The sequence below is a fragment of the Ambystoma mexicanum genome, chromosome 2p, assembly GCF_040938575.1.
Source record: "Ambystoma mexicanum isolate Mex_15411 chromosome 2p, UKY_AmexF1_1, whole genome shotgun sequence".
NCBI lineage: Eukaryota > Metazoa > Chordata > Amphibia > Caudata > Ambystomatidae > Ambystoma > Ambystoma mexicanum.
In genome coordinates, this window is record NC_090923.1 from 949,340,140 (window position 1) to 949,357,003 (window position 16,864).

The following is a 16,864-nucleotide window of genomic DNA, read 5'->3' on the forward strand; positions in this document are numbered from 1 at the left end:
TGCTGAGGTAATCCTTACGAATTCTGTTGCTCACAGCTTTTTGAAAAACTTCAATGACATTATCTGAGGACAAAGTCGGAATGAATGTTGATTTAGGTCTTAGTTTTGTCTCTTCTGAGAGATCTGTTAGTATACCAAGTTCCTACAAAAAATCTCTTTTGTGTAAAGATGATCTTCCTCTATATTTAATATATCAATAGTATCCTCCACCATTTAGTCAATGAGTGAAGATGGAATAGGATTTGGTTGTTCTTTTCTAGTTATGTTTTCCTCAAAGAATTTTTGGAGTTTCATTTTCCTACGAAATCGGTCAAGTTGGGTGTGAAAATAGTCTCCTCTATATGTAGGACAGAAATAGAATCCTTTACTAAGAGTTGATGTTAAAGCTGGTGTAACTTCAAAATCTGAGAGCAATTCAAGCAATCAAAATTACAGGAGGAGAAGCAAGACAAAGAAAAGACGGAAGGGAAAAAATATTGATTTGGAGGTCTATCCTCACTTGACAAAAGAAAGAAAACTAAAAACAAAAAACTAAACAGAAAAACCAAAGCGCCAATGGAGAAAACAAGCAAGGTGCTATGGAAAAGGAAAGAAAACAAAAAAAAAAACATCACTGGGGAAGGAGCTGGAGGACTGCTCAGAAATAGAAGTCAGCAGCTCAGACAGCCCCGCTCAAAAATAGACAGGGGCAATAAGTGCAGAACAATTGAACCCAAACAGTCATCCTGAAGTGGTGAGTGTGAGCATCGGTCTTCAAACTGACGCACAAACAAAAACAGACGACATCTTCAAGGTCCAAGGAAATAAATACTTGAAACTTGCCCCAATATTTACTCAGAAGAACCGACATTCGTTGGGAGCGGCCGCGCCAACTAGGGGAGAAAATACTGCTACTGAGGGGTCAAATAAAAATGGCCCCCATATTCATGAGGGCAAAGAAAGAAGAACTGAAGACGCAAATGAGGGGCCAGAGGGAGATCCCACCTCCAGTGACTATGAGCTTGGGGAAAGGAAAGTTTCAAACTATCCCAGAAATTGGAATGGGTGAGAGGAAATCAAAGAGTGGGACCCGTGGAAACAAAAAATGGCGAGAAGCTGGGGGTCCAGAGAAATGAAACAGGATAACCCAGATGAGACCTCTACTGGCTTCGTAATTCCAAAACTATGGTTGAAGATCAAAGCAAAGTCAGCGAAATCCAAATATTTAAGAAGATCTGTGATTCCATCTATATTAAAAAAAAATAGAAGCCTTTTTGTTCTCCACGGATGACATTGAATATGTTAAATTCCCAGACCGGAACAACTCGTTCATGGTGGAGATAGGGCTGAGCTAAAAAAAAGCACAATCTGCGATTTTAAAGGCCGTTCGAGATCTTGAACACAATGGACTAGCAGTGTACAGCAACTTGCCCAATACCCTCCCCGTCTCTCGAAATCAACCGAAGGACAGACAAGGGGAGCTTTTGCAACGAGATGGAAAAGGTCCACAGGTGCCTGGGGGAAATGGTGCGTGGAGACCGCACAAGGGGCCTCTACACAGGAAAAAACGTTGGTGGCACTGCCAGACATCCTGTCAAGTTCTGAGAAGTATGGGCTTAGGTACTCAGAGACTTTAGTCAAAAGGGGTTTCATATGGTGAGCTGGAACACGCGGGGCTCCATCACATTTAGGGCAAAGGACACAAGAGACTACCTTTTTGGGAAGATGGACATATTGGTATTTCAAGAAACGTGGCTGGTGAACCCAATAGAGATCGAAGGGTTCGTAACATATGGTTTGCCAGCCAGCCAAAAGGCAAAGGGTCGTCCAGCGGGAGGTTTGATCATTGCTTTTAAAAGTAGCTCTGTTAAACACGCTACCCCAGTTTGGAAAGACGAAATAGGTATATTAGCATGCAAAGTACAGCTAACTTCCAGCCCGAGCCACTGTACCTTAATTGTGATCAACGTGTACTGGAACCCTGCATCCTCCAAAATCCAGGTTTTTCTGGTAAAGCTAAAAGAACTATTAGGGAAAATCAAGGCAGAGTGGCAAGGAGCAAATATACTGCTGGCGGGGGACCTTCATGCAGAAAGTGTATATCAAAAAAAGGGGACTGGGGGTGAGGGATGCAGAAGCTATTCAGTAAAGGGAAGGCCTGATTAGAGTTTGCAAACACATGAGATCTGAAAATGCTAAACAAGGCCTCACAGGGAAGCAGGGATCTGTGTACGACATGGCACAGAGGCAATTCAGCCTCTGTGCTAGACTAGATCTTTGTTAGCGAGGGACTATTTTCTTGTAACTCAGTGTTAAGGTGAAACAAGAAGGGGGGAGTGACCATTCGAGATTGGAGCTTTCATTCACAGATGCACCTGTGTTCACCAAGCTAATACACAACCAAGAGATAATGGGGATAAAAGGGAAGCGAAGACTGGTGAAATATGGTCAAGGTGGGAGGGAACTAAACAAAAAAAAACTACAAAACATCTCAGAGCAAATGGCTCAAGAGCTTCGCCAACCAGAGAAGTTTGTGAATATCATCTGGTCACCAGTTCCCCCGAAACCTCCCCTAAATAACACACATCACAAACATACCCATAGTTTTGATGAGGAAACCTGGGCAAGAAAGAAGCCTGAGAAAAAGCATCCATGGTCTAAAGGCATTAAAATAAGATCAAAGGTCATACAATCTTGAAGTAAAAACCATTAGGAGTAATTATAAAGCCTGGGTAAGAAATCAAAAATCTTGTCATGATCTCTGCTTCCAAAAGATCAGGACTTGCCCGACTCCCTTGGAAGCAGACCCATAACCCCGGTTCCGAGTGCCAGCCAGTCCCAATTGGGACCTTTTGGACCCTGTCCTGGCGCCAGTGGCACCAGGCTCATAAAGATGCCCAGTCCCAGCGCTGGAAGCGCCGGGCTCATAATGCTTGGGTGGACTTACCTGCAGCAGACCATGCTGCTTACTTACCTGCCAGTTGAACCCCTGATCCTCTTCTGTTTGGGACTACTTTTCCTGTTGGGTGGGGCAGGAGCCACTCCCTAGGTTCAGAACACTGGAACTCTTCTGGAAAGCAGGAACTCTTTTCTTAGGCGTGGCTGTGGAAGGAGACACCTAAGCACTACAGGAGGCTATTTAAACCACACCCGATGGATGAATCTTGCTTTGCGTTATTCTGCATTCTCTGCAGCAGAACGCTCATCGTGTCTTCTGCTTCTGATCCTGGGCCTAAGGGAACAAAGGCTTACCTACTCTTCGCATGCTGCGGAGGTCTTCGCACTGCATTCCGGCATCTGAAAGACAAAAGCTTACCAGCTCTTCGCACGCTCCGGAGGCCTTCGGCGCTGCATCCCGCATCTGAAAGACAAAAGAAGGTGCGTTTAAAGACATTGGGCAACTTTATTACTCACGTGCCATTACTCCTTCCCACGCCGAAACCAGTGGGTATTCCAGCACCCTTCAGCTTCTCTAAAGCTCCGAACTTGTACCTGCAAGATAAAAGGGACAGTTAGTGCGCATCGTGAAGCAGGCTACAAGCGCTTACTTACGTGCTTCCAGGCGCTTCTATTCCTCACGCGGGTTCGATCCTCAACTCTCATCAGCCCGCCATCCGCCATCGCCGGAACCCTGCAAAACAGGAGATATCATTACAAAAGACTTTTAAGACATTTGAAGTGCCCAGAACTTACCGTTCGTGCAGTTAACGACGGACAGCAGTCCTCTGAGGTCAAGAGGCCTGCACCCTTATCCAGTGAAGAAACTGGTTACGGCACCCTGCCCCGAGGCAGATGGAGAGCTCAGCGTTCACTTACCTAAGGTGAGGGTGTTAACCTTTGGGGTTCTACAGGAGAAGAGAAAGGGAAGAGGAGAGAGGCACCCAATAACCCCAGTTCATTAATCCCATATTTTCTATCTGCAGACATCTTACTCTTCGAGTCAGACATACAGTGCCCAGAGGTCCAGCCCAAAGAGCAAACCGTGTGTTACACATCACCTTTGAAGATACGGCATTCACCCAGTCAAGACCGGCGCCTCTGCGGGAATCAGGTGAGCGTTACAAATCTCTCCTCCATCAAAGAGGGGGAGCAAATGTTGAAACTGGTCTCGGAATCAAGCTCAAGAAGTTCCTGGTCAGTAATATGTGAACTGGACCCCCAGTCCAACCTCTCTATGTAACCTAGTGCCCGAAAATGAGTGGATAGAGCACCTCACAAACATTTAGAAAACCGCAAAAGGAGCCAGAATGTTTGCTGCTGGATAACGGGTGGGAGTTGCGACTAGAGGAAGAAGAGATTGTCGAGGTAATAAACAAGGCCTCAACATCAAGAGCAGCAGGACCCAACGGCCTCACATATCAGGTGCTTAGAAAAGAGCCAGCACTCTGGGCAAAACTACTAAAACAACTTTTCAATGAGATCCTACGGAAAAGGTGTTTCCCCTGTCTCGGAAAACAGCATTGGTAATACCATTCTTCAAGGAGGGCGATAAGGTTGAACCCTTCAAACTATCGCCCTATCTCCCTCCTTGACATTGAGAGCAAAATATTCATGAGGCTGTTGCTAAACGAGCTCTCAGTTTGGGTGGAACGTGAGAAGGTTCCATCCTGCTGTCAGAAAGGGTTTAGAAAAGGGCTGTCGACGGCATTTAATGGGATCATGTTAAACTTGCTCAGTGAAACCACTATGGTCAAAGGAGGCACACCATTATAATAATTATAATAATAATATTTTGGCATTTATATAGCGCTACGAACCCTCAGGTATTTGAGTGCTGCTTATTACCCACGGTGTGTGGTGCTCATTTATCGACTTCGGAAGGATGAAAGGCTGAGTTTGGCCCCGCCGGGATTCGAACCTGCGTTAGCAAGCTCTGCACAGATGTCAAAGCGAGCGCTCTACTTGCTGTGCCACTTGATCGGCTCAACTGTGCCACTATACGGGGCCTGGATCGACCTCTCCAAGGTCTTCAATCAGATTGACAGATCAAACTATGGTGCAAACTAAGGAGAAAAGGAATCCCGGAATCACTACTTTCAGTGATAATGGAACTTCACAGGGGGGCGACAGCAAGGGTGCGCCTTGATAATAAGGGTCATCTGTCAGCATCAGTGCCAGTAGAAAGAGGGGTAAGGCAGGGATGCCTGGGAGCGCCCACATTCTTCAATCTATTTCTAGCAGACTCAGGGGAATATCTGATCTCGTTGGCTTTGGCCAGGCCGGAACTAAATGGGAGAAAGATCTTTTGGCTGGCCTATGCAGACGGCATCGTCCTGCTAGATAGAACTGCTATTGGCTTACAGCGACTGCTGAATGGGTTGTGTGAGTAGACTGCTAAAAATGGGCAAACAATAAACCCGAAAAAATCTAAGATCCTAGTATTTAAGCATCCCAAGAAGATCAACTTCAAACAATGGGTATTAGAAGGACAAATAATCCCAAAAGTTGAAGAACTAGTGTATTTGGGTTAGAAGATCTACGCAAGCCCAGCAGTGTATAAAGTAGAACAAGATATTCTCACCAAATCACTCTCAATAATCACTCATCTGACAAAAATCAGAGCCAAGTATTGTACATTTTCCATTGTTCCGATGTTAAAGTACTATTCGGTCAAAATAGTCCCAATAATACTGTACGGCCTAGAAGCCAAACTACAACTGTGGTACCTAAATTGGTCCAAGTTGGAGGGTAGAATCTGGAAGGGGGCTGTAAAAAAAACTTACCTTGGAGCACACCAGGGTGGCATCTGCGCTACGAATTGGGACTAAAATCCTTAGACTGTTTGGCAGAATGGAAACTGCTATCCCTCTATAGAGAGATTATAAACCCTAAAACTGGCTCTCTGTAGGAGGGTATCAAGGTACATCATGGTCGTCTAAAATCCAGCAGCCTGCAGGGTCTACAACTAAAAGTAGAAACCTTGCTAGCCAAAATAGACTCAGGCCTTGAAACATTGGTCGGCAACCCCCTGAAGATAAAACGGGAGCTGGAACTGCTGGACTAGATAGAAACTTGTCATGCCCTCCATCCGACCCACCAGTGATCCCAGTTCCCCCTCGGCCCGAATACACCCCCCACTTACCCTCCGGGGCTCACGTTGGCAGTCCAGACCGGCTCGCACATAGCTACAGCAGCAGCTTCACGCTACCACTCCACAGTCACGACTGCGACCGTTTCTTCATTGGCAGCTGCCGTGGAGATTAAGCCATCAAAAGATCAAGTTCGCTTCTTTGCATCGTGCTGCTGGGTCTATCCGATCGCGTGACCTGAACTCGCGGTCACGTGACCGGAACACGTGATCAGGAAGCAATCGGTACTTAAGCAGTGGAGTGCTTCAGTACCGCGCTTCACAGCTGTTTTCTCGGAGACCCTGTTTGGCCTGCATTTCTCACCTTGTGTTACGATTGATCTTGAACCCGGCTAACTCTTCTAGGAACTCTTTTTTGGATCACGTTATATCTGTGCTTTATTGGCTTGGACTGATACACTTGGCTCTAGACCCTGGATTGTTGTCACGGACTTCTTGTGGATTACCCCTCTTCAAAGAATCTGGAACATTGTATGAACTACGACTCATCACCACACTTACCTGCAATTTGGTTCAGTCCTGCTTGCAGGTCTTCTCCAGGTGGGGTCTGGTGTGACTACCAGTAAGTGTCTCCTATTCGGGATCTTTTGCCTTCTTGATCCCCAGAATCCCTTCTATCAATTCCTGGTAAGATCCTTCCTGTTTTTTGGTTACCCGTGCTTTACCCTGCTTGCTTGGTACTTAACACTGCTTTCCTTTACAGCTTCCGTGGGGCTTCCAGTACTTCGCGGTTCCGGATTCTTCTCCACCTGTGGCCTCAAAGGTTGTATAGGGAGTGAATTTATCATTCTCCCTGTGCGGCACTTGGGGACGGAAGTCTCACATATCTACACGACATTCAAGTTACAAAAAAACTACTGCGAAATTAAAGGTAGTCATTCCCCCAGAATACATTTTTGGTCATAGACAAAAAACGAGGATTTCTCCCACGATATCTAGATAAATTCCCAGACGAGAAGATTAGCAACAACTTTTTCAGGGTTAAGCTTAACATCCTGCCCACTGGGGGAAATACTAGTAATTCGAAAACAGGCAGACAAGACTAAAATATTGTGAGGGCTGTGCGGTTCCAACAAATCAGTCCCTAAGGCACCTACTAATGGAATGCAGAGGAACATGGGACCCAAGGGTAAAAAAGCTAGGAAGATTTGTGGAAAGGATTAAGTGGTTAACATCAGAGAATATGTGGCATAGTGGCATAGAATGATATCAGGGAATGAAGTTCAACTGACAGCAGTGGTGGTAGGTCTATTAAGGTCTTTACACCTTGTAGAATAAGGTAAACCACTATTAAGGTAGGGCGAGCAGGACGACACTGGACAGCAATGCTAGAAGTTACCCTAGTTTCAGAAAAATACATTTTTGGGGAAGAGCTGAATTTTTTTAAAGAGCCAGAGAGCAGGATGAGTATAGTTTGGGGGGAGAATTTCAAGCATGGAAGGGGGGCGGGGGGGAAGCCATTCCTGCAAGGGGAGCCGCCTGACCTTCCTGCCATCCCGTATCTCCCACAGTCTCAGGGGCGAGTGGGTTGATTCTCTGGCGTTTTATTGAAAAATGAAGTGCGATTTTCGATAATTATGTATTAAATTGTAAAGGTTTGTTTCTATTGTAATTTGATTGTAAACCAAATACAATTAAAAAAAAGAAAAGAGAAGTCAGTGGTTGCCCAGTGGAACCAGCAAAGGCAGAAAGCCGAGGGAGGTTAAAAGGGAGGATAGGAATTGGGGCTCCCTTGTTGCTTGCGGCACAAGCCTGCCTGGTGATTAGGTGGAAGGCACAACATCTCCCCTCCAAAAAGGGAGTGGATCGGAGTAGCAACAAATATATGTACGATGGAACGAATTACCGCTGGCCTCCACAAAAGGTCAGCCCAACACGAGGTACTTTGGAATGACTTTACGGATATGTACGCCCCTCATCCTGCAAGGAACCCCGTATGAACAGATCAATGGATGAGGACTGAACCGATAATGTTCCTTAGTAGAATTATATAACGGCGTCTCTGTGCGGTAATGCCCTGCTAATAACTCCTGAGACTCTCGATATTGTTGAACATGTAGAACAAATCAGAAAGATGACCTCAAACTGTACGAATGTGCCTGCTTGATAAAATGCCTCAAAAGTGCCGACGACCTGTCGGGGGGAGAAGGGGCATTGGGGGAGGGGGGAAGAAGGGGGATAATTGTTTTACTGATGTTGTACAGTACCGAGAACAGTATGGGCCCAGTTTCGAAAAGTGATGTTAACTTGATGCTGAAACCAAATGTATGTTACATATTTTTCCCTTGCAGAAAACCAATAAAATCAAATTTGAGAAGAAAAAAAAAAAGGGGGGGGACAGAAAATGGGAGGGTATGGGTTGTTTGGTTGAGGTAAAGGGAGGAGCACCAGTACCAGAGACCAGACAGAGAAGGATCAGAGCAGAGGAGGCTTATTGAATGAGTATGCAAGGTGACTAATGGGCAGAGTGGTGCTGGAGTTTTAGTGCGCATGAAAGATGAGTGAGAGACAGTAGGCATTTGAGAGTTATGAGGGAAAGGGGGAGAAGATTGTGCGAGTAGTAATTGTGTGGAGAGGGGGAGAAGTTGTAGTGTGCAGAGTATTAGTATTGTGAAGAGGGGAGTAGTGTGGAGAGATGAGCAGCGCATAGGAGTGTATTAGTGGTGTAGAGAAGTGAGTGGTTGCGGTAGTGAAGAGAGCAGTAGAGTATGTTTGGAGGTAGGTAGGTCAGAGAGAAAGTGGCAGGGAGCGAGTAGAGATACAGTGGGCAGAGTAGGAGGAGGTGGTAAGGGACAGCTCTATGTAAGGAGAGGAATAGTCTGACATGCAAGGATAATCCATATTGGGGCCAGAGAGTCTGAAAGGCAATCAAAATCCATCACCTTTACTAAGACATGCTTTAGACAGTATGGGTTACTGATCTCTAGTGACCAACCTAGGGTTGAGGGACTGCCCATCTCTAGATTATATAGAGAAGGATATAGCCCTATGTGAGCCCTTAGACTACTAAAAAAATAAATACCCTTCAACGGTCTCCAAGAGTTGGTGTGTTCTTGAGACCATCCAACACAGCATAGTACAAAACAAAGAATAGCTAGGGGGAATAATAAAAAATAAAATAAATGACACTAAGCTGCTCGCCAATACAAAGAAGACCATTTGTAAAGCAAAGAAAAAAAACTGTCTCAGTCTGTGCAATGTCAGACTTTATGATTACAACAAAGACAATGTTACCTACATCGGGTTCCTATGGAGGAAACACTGCTTCGCTGTGTGTGCTCAAAGAATCCTGTGTGAATCCCATCTTCACTTCCATCCATCTGAGTAGGAAAGAAAAATTGTGAAAATGTAGCTAAAATATGTTCAGTTCTATAGAAATGGCAAATAGATTAGTAAAATAGATCTCATGACAGAATAAACAACTCTAACAATTTCTTTAAAGAGCACAGTTGAAAATAGGAATACTGATGTTTGAGCTAATCCCTTGGTCATAGTAAAGGACCACTGCTCTCAGAATGTGGATATTGAGAAACTACAAATTACTGAGTACCATGGCATCACCACAGCAGTTTAGGCCACCATGCTCTATTTGGGTCCGACTTGTATCTATTTGTACAATTACTTTATCGCCATAGCTTATTTCCCAAACATCCTCCCAAAGGTGAATCGTTCTTAGCGATCTCCAGCCGCATGGGGCCATACTGGGATGAGCATTCATCCCAAATGTGTCCCATGCATACTTTCATTTGATTCACCCAATACCACCAATAGCCACCATAAACATCATGGGTGTAGAACAAAGTAGGGGCCACCTGGGGAGTTCTCACCTAGTGTCATAAACTGCAGAAACATACCTGCAATTTGAACAGGTTTCAATTCCAGGCAAGTCACATATGCATGGAACATTCCAATTGAATTTGAAAGGGGTGCATTTCACATGTGTATTGACAACTATTGGCTTTAGCACCATCTCTTTTAAAAAGGACAATATATAGAACTTTATTGAACCTTTTAGTTTGCATGATAGGTTTGAACTGCGTTTAATGCAAGTCACAAGAATAAAGGGGGTTCAAACTACATTTTTTCTGTACAGAAAGCACATAGATGTTTAAAAATAATGTTGTCAAAGCAATGGTGTATGCTCTGCCAAAAAGCGTGCATTGCAATTTATTGGTTATTCTATTATGAAAATACAGTAACAGAAAGAACAGCCTTTTGTTTAACACGAGGTGTATTTTGAAAAAAAGCTTCATCATACACTTTACTTTATTTCCTTTATACCGCGCAACCAAAAATGGCCCGGAAACATTAGGACGCAGAAGAGGACACCTAAAAGGGGGGGAGGAAAACCATATAGCATAAATCAGAAAAAACAATACCCTAGAAACATCCTGTGGAACAACAGGACCAAACTCTTACACCTCCTCGATCTAAAAAGGAAGTCTTCAGATTCTTCTTAAACTTCTCTAGTGATTTTTCACCTCCGAGGTCAGGTGGAATCGAATTCCAAACCAGGGACGTCATTTGGAGGTCGTCGGGGGTTGCAAATTGCTACCAATAATTGTTTTTTTTAATTGAAGCTCCTGGGCTCTGGCCAGTGGCTCTGTTTCTGGGGTGGCTGGCATTCTTGCCTCAAAAAACAACAAAAAAAACCAGAAAAACAACACGGGGTTCCACAAGAGTAACACTGAGCAGTGACCCTAAATAAGAAAGAAAAGGAATAACACATTTGTTTTTCTGGAATTATATACAATAATTGCTAGACTCATTACAGGTTTATTTCAGGCTGCTCTTACACACCTCAAATTCACAATGCAGATAAAAACTTCCAAAAAGCATTTTGAGTAGAATAAGCATCCATTTCAGACTACGTGTTTTGCTTTTCGCAAGTTGAAATTATAGCATGTTTTTTCTGCTGTTGCCTCGGTTACGATTATCACAAGACATTCCATCTCGCTGTCCTTGGTCACTTGACAAAATCCTTGTGCCTAAAAGCTTGTGTACAGTGTAGAAATGTTTGACCATAGCACATACAGTGGCACTTGATTTCATTGTGCCACAATTAATGCTTTGTTCTCATTTACCAGTTGGTATCCGCTACAGAGTGTAATTTGCTTTCTGACTGAGAACATTCCGACATGCAATTGCTCATTTTACTATAGCCGGCAAGATGGCTATAGCCGGTAAAATAGCTCAGCGGGTTAAGCGCTCACTGTTGCAATGTGTGTGATCTGCAGGTTCGAATCCCGGCAAGGTCAGCCTTTCATCCTTCTGAGGTTGATAAATGAGTGCCAACACAGGTTGAGTGATACTGTATGTATATTTGTTCTATATAAACTAAAGCGCGTAAGCATAAGTGCTATATAATAACGCATTATTATCATTTGGCCTTGGACGTCTGCTTGCATTCACAGTAATTTGTGCACTATGGTGAGCAATCGAAAATGTATCCTGGCCTCGACTAGGAGCCGATGAAGGCTCCTCCTGGCTTCGGAAACATGATCATACTTTGAGGCCAACTATAAATCTAATGGCACCGTTCTGAATGACCTGTAGTCTTTGTCCCCTTTGTTGACTCCCATCAGGAGACTACTACAGTAATCAATCTGTACACCTATAATTGCTCTAGCAATAGTCTCAGTACTCTTGATAGATAAAATGGCCATATATGGGACACTAATCTTATTTAATAGTAGGACGTAGACACAAGATCGCTAATTTGTGCTCTCATGGAAAGAGTTTGGTCCAACCAGACTTGCAGCGTTTTAATCTTATTTTTGGTGGGGATTTGGACTGAGTAATCATCTCCCAGTCTAGCGATTCTGGGAGATGTCCCAATAATGATAAGTTCTGTCTTCTCGTTATTAAGAGTGAGCCCGTTCTCCCCTCATCCACCCTTGGATGAGATCAAATATCTCATGGATGACAATTGTATCCTCCTCGAAATTGCCTGATAAAAAAGGTATGATACACTGCGCGTCATCCGCATAGTTGGAAAAGCATAAACCCTTACTCACAAGCATTTGACACGGGAGTGGTGAAAATATTATACAAAGAGGGAGACAGGCAAGCTCCCTGAGGAACACCATAGGGCAGAGGAACTGAGAAGGCCTCAGCGACACCACTACAGACGGGTCTGCCCTCCAGGAATGATTGAACCCATGCCACCGCCTCGTCACTAAAATGGTCAACTTTTTAGTCTGTGCAGCAGGAGTGGATGTTCCACCAAGTCAAAAGCAGTTGAAAGTTCTAAGACCATCAGTAACATGACTTAGCCCTTATCCATGCTGCGCAGCATATTAGACTTCAAGTCCAGAAAGGACAATTCTGTGCGGAAACCTGGTCTGAAACCGCACTGCCATTGATTACCATTATGTTTCGTTAAGTGGTGAAGTACTTGTTGGTAAGCAACACGATCCAATATTTTCAACAAAAAAGCAGAGTTAGTGATAGGTCTGTAGTTCCCAGGTAGGTCTGGGTCAAGGCCAGTCTTCTTATGCAGCAGGGTAATCCATGCTTTTCTAGGATCCAATGGCACATAACCAAAATTGTTAACACCTCATTGAGCGAGAGTTAACAGACTAAGCAATGTCTCTGAACAGTCCTTAACCAGTGACGCTGAGCAACTATCCCCCTTGCAGTTTGCAGGTTTCAGGCTATTCAGAATCAACCTTAGCTCTCCTTTGGTCACCTGTCTAAAGCTGGGAATTGCCTGCCTACGTATGCCCTCAGTCACTATTGGGTGGCGCACCTGGTTCCTAGACTCAATCAGAACCGTGTCTGCCCTTGCTGTCTGAATGTTGCATTTGATTGTTTCCCGTATTTTTAGCATGGAATCCTGTATTACAGTACACCATTCTTTATCTTTGACTGGCACGTTACCAGTGTTTTCCAGAGGTTTTTCCAAATCCTAAAGAATAAAGATTGCCCACGCTAACAGCTCAGGAAGTCTTCATTCTATTAAAGACAAGGAGGCGAGAATTATGCTTTTCTTTCTTTAATACTGCCATAATAGCATTTAAAAAACATGGACTTTTTAAACTTTGGCATTTGTGCTTTTCTGTCACAACGACGAAATAGCCAAACTGAGGTTTTAAAAGTCCAACTAAAGTGATCATTCCTTCAAGATGACTATAAAACTAAAACTCCCATGATGCCTATGGGGTGTTGTAGTCCTGACCCTAACTCCTGCTCCAATCAGCTCATAGGTCAGCCTATAAGAACCTTGCCCGCCAGGTCCCTTCCTCTTTCTTTTGCGGTCCAACTCTCCGGTAACGAACTCAACAGTCTTAAGAACAATCAACTCAGGATTTCCAATCTAACTGTGTCCAAGGTCCATGAACTGTAACTCTTTGGCGAATAACTTGACTCCGCTCTGAAGACTCAGTGCTCGTGATTATGCTGCTTTCTGGTCATCTCCTAGGGAAAAACGGAGAACCAATTATGAGGGTGGGTATCACGACAAGTTGAACATCTTAAATAAATCTCACATTAGTTGAACAGTTGTCTACACTTCGGGTGGGATATAATGCTCGCCTCCTTGTCTTTAATAGAATGAAGACTTCCTGAGCTGTTAGCGTGGGCAATCTTTATTCTATGACAAGACAGGAGGCTTGCATTATGCTTATTCAAAGCTCGCTACCACTCTATCAGGTATATCGGATACAGGTTTAAAATAAAATGTCTTAAAGGTCGATTCAGATGCCCAATCTGCTGCTTTCATTATGTCTTGGAGTGGCGCTCCGGCGGAGAAAGCTCTAGAAGCCATTGAGCCCCTCGCAGAATGTGCACCAAACTGGGATAAGTCAATTCCTGCCCACTGCATGACCTCGCGCACCCATCTAGCTATTGTCGCTGTCGCAACTGCATGATAAGGCTTCCTACGCGCTATTAGCAGCTGTGTAACACCTAGCAGTCTGTACTGCGCTGTGACGGTCTCGTAATCTTTGATACATTGCGCTACACAATTTTCTGTTTCCCGTAAAATAGGGGTATGAGAACACGTGAATCTGATTTAGTTCGCTTGGTTATTGTAAAGGCCACCCCTTCGGGATAGAATATTTTCCTATCTATTGCTAATGCCTTAACGTCTGATACTCTTCGGCATGCCGTAAGACACAATAACATTGCTAGCTTGCATGACAGATGGGATCGGGATAAATTACCATTATCTGGCCATTCCAGGAAAAGTCGGAAGACCTCTTTAACATCCCACAGGGTTGTGTATCTCGGTTCTGGAGGCTTTTTCAACTTCATACCTCTCAGGAGTCGCAGCACCGTGGGGTGTTCGCCAATAGCGTTACCCTCTACTTGATCGTGCTATGCTGATATTGCGGACTGTAATACTCCTATTGTTCTAAAGGCGTTGCCTTCCTGAAATCTCATTGCTAAGAAGTTTAGCAGTTGTACTACAGGGGCAGAAACGGGATCCACACTCTGTTCTGCACACCAGTGCACCCAACTGTTCCATGCAGCGTTATAGCTCTTAATGGTGGCAGGCACCCACGAATCTCTGATACAGTCTGCAGCGAGTCGCGAAATGCCAGGCAATTCCCATTTTCTCCTAAAACCCTGCAGGCCATCAGTCGTAGAGTGCCCGCTAAGATTAGCGGATGCGCTCTCCCGGTCGGGTCGAGTAGAAGGTCCGGCTGGTGCGGAACTATCCTCGGAAAATCCATAGAAAGTTCCATCACTACTGGAAACCATGGCTGAGATTTCCAGATAGGGAGCACCACTATTAGGTCTGCTTGCTCTCTGCGTACCTTCGCTAGAGTCCTCGTGATCATCAGAAACGGAGGGAAGGCATAATGAAGCGCCCCTTTCCATGATTGGAGCAATGCGTCCGTGCCAGCTGCACCCGGGTCTATCCTCCAACTGAAATATGTCTGTGTCTGAGCGTTCAGTCTGGACGCAAACAGATCTATGTGTACTGGACCCCAAAGGTCTGTTAACGCTCTGAACACCCTGGGATGCAGTCTCCAATCGCTGGAATCCACCAGATATTGTGAGTTCCAGTCTGCTACTTCGTTCAGATTCCCTGCTAGGTATTCTGCTGTAACTGTTATCTCATTCTGCAGGCAATAATGCCAGAAATCTTTTGCTAACTCTGCCAGCATGCGGGATCTCGTTCCTCCCAGTTTGTTTATGTAACGCACTGCCGAGATGTTGTCCATCTTCAGCAGCATTGCACTTTGTCCTTCGTAAAGGCACGCACTGCGAACGATCCCGCTAGTAGTTCGAGACAGTTTATGTGTAGTTGTAACTCTTGTTCTGACCATTTTCCTCCCGTCTCTACGTTTTCGCATCTCGCCCCCCATCCGGATCTGCTTGCGTCCGATTCTATAATGATGTCTGGAATGTCTCCGAAAATTGCTCTGCCATTCCAGGCTTCCATGTTGAGAAGCCACATCTGAAGCTCCGAAAGAGCTTCCTGATCCAGGGTTATCAGCTGGTGATAACTGAGTCCTCCCTGTAGATGCTTTATTTTGAGCCTCTGTAATGCTCGATAAGGTAGTGGGGCTGGAAAAATCGCTTGAATAGAGGCTGCTAGGAGGCCTACTACTCTCGCTAGAGCTCGAAGAGAGATCATCTCCTTTGCTATCAGTACTCTGATCTCCTTCTTTATCGCTCTTACTTTGTGGTGTGGAAGCTCGAGTGTAGCTTTGATTGTGTCTATGTTGAACCCTAGGAACTCTATATTTTGCACAGGTACCAGCTGGGATTTGTCCAAGTTCACTAAGAAGCCCAGAGATGACAAGAGCGTGAATATCCATTGCACGTTCTTGGATAGCGAGGTTTTATCTGACCCTAGGACTAGAATGTCGTCCAGGTAGACGATAATACGAATTCCTCTTTCCCGAATAGCCGCTGCTACGGGCCTCATGATTTTGGTGAAGGCCCAAGGCGCTGATGCTAGGCCGAACGGGAGACATGTGAACCGCCATATTTCCCTGCCCCAGCGAAACCGTAGATATCTCCGATATTCCTGGGCTATCGGAATCGTGAGGTAAGCGTCTTTGAGATCTAATCTCGCTAACCAGTCCCCTGCTCGGAGGAGGTCTCTCAGTAAATGGATGCCCTCCATCTTGAAATGGTTGTAAACAACCCATTCTTTCAAACTTTTTAAATTTATCTGTGGACGAGTTTTGTCCCCTCGGTGAACTAGAAACGTATTGCTGAGGAATCCTGGTCCCCCCTGCGTATCTTTTTGTATTGCATTCTTGTCTGCTAGGCTGAGCAACTCTTTGTGTAACAACTCCTCTTCTCCCTGGGACACCTGGATGGGACGGGGTTCTGAGCTCTGTATGGGGTCCTGTATGAATTCTAGCTGTAATCCCGCTACTGCCTGTAATACCCATGCATCGCGCGATAACGCCTGCCATGCGCTCAGAAATTGAAGGGTTCTCCCTCCTACTTTCACGCTTATTACACTCACCTCCTGAGGCATTGGGTTATCTGCGAGAGCCTCTTCCTCTACGGCCTCTGGGGAACTTGGCTCTAGACGGGAAGAAGGTGTCCTGTTGCTTCCCTTCCCAGTATTGGGCGCGCAGCCCTTGGGGTCTACGGGAATAATTGAAGGGACCGGACGTACGACCCCTGTAACGTCCGGTCCCGGAAAAAACTCGACCAGGGAATATCTTCTTGATTGCGCTTTGCGCCCTTTCCAGCGCGGAATACGTGCCTACAAATTGCGACATTTCCTTCGCAAAGGCTTCGCCAAACAATAGACCTCTGGCTCCTTCACCAGCCTCATACACCTCTCCTACGTTCCGAAGACATAGCGCAGTTAGCATTGCC

The 16,864-nt window shown here is 45.1% G+C and overlaps 1 protein-coding gene across 11 annotated transcripts in view; it reads right to left on the reverse strand.

The window, feature by feature from the left end:
* Nucleotides 1-16,864, reverse strand: part of FRMD8 (FERM domain containing 8) — a 1,471,206-nt gene that overhangs the window by 1,275,345 nt on the left and 178,997 nt on the right. For 10 of the 11 annotated variants that reach the window (XM_069644727.1, XM_069644720.1, XM_069644726.1 and 7 more), the window contains one exon: nucleotides 9,306-9,387. In XM_069644727.1, the coding sequence (XP_069500828.1) occupies nucleotides 9,306-9,387 (82 nt within the window). Of the gene's footprint in view, nucleotides 1-9,305; nucleotides 9,394-16,864 lie in introns of those variants that run through there. The other variant, XM_069644730.1, reaches the window with a different exon arrangement.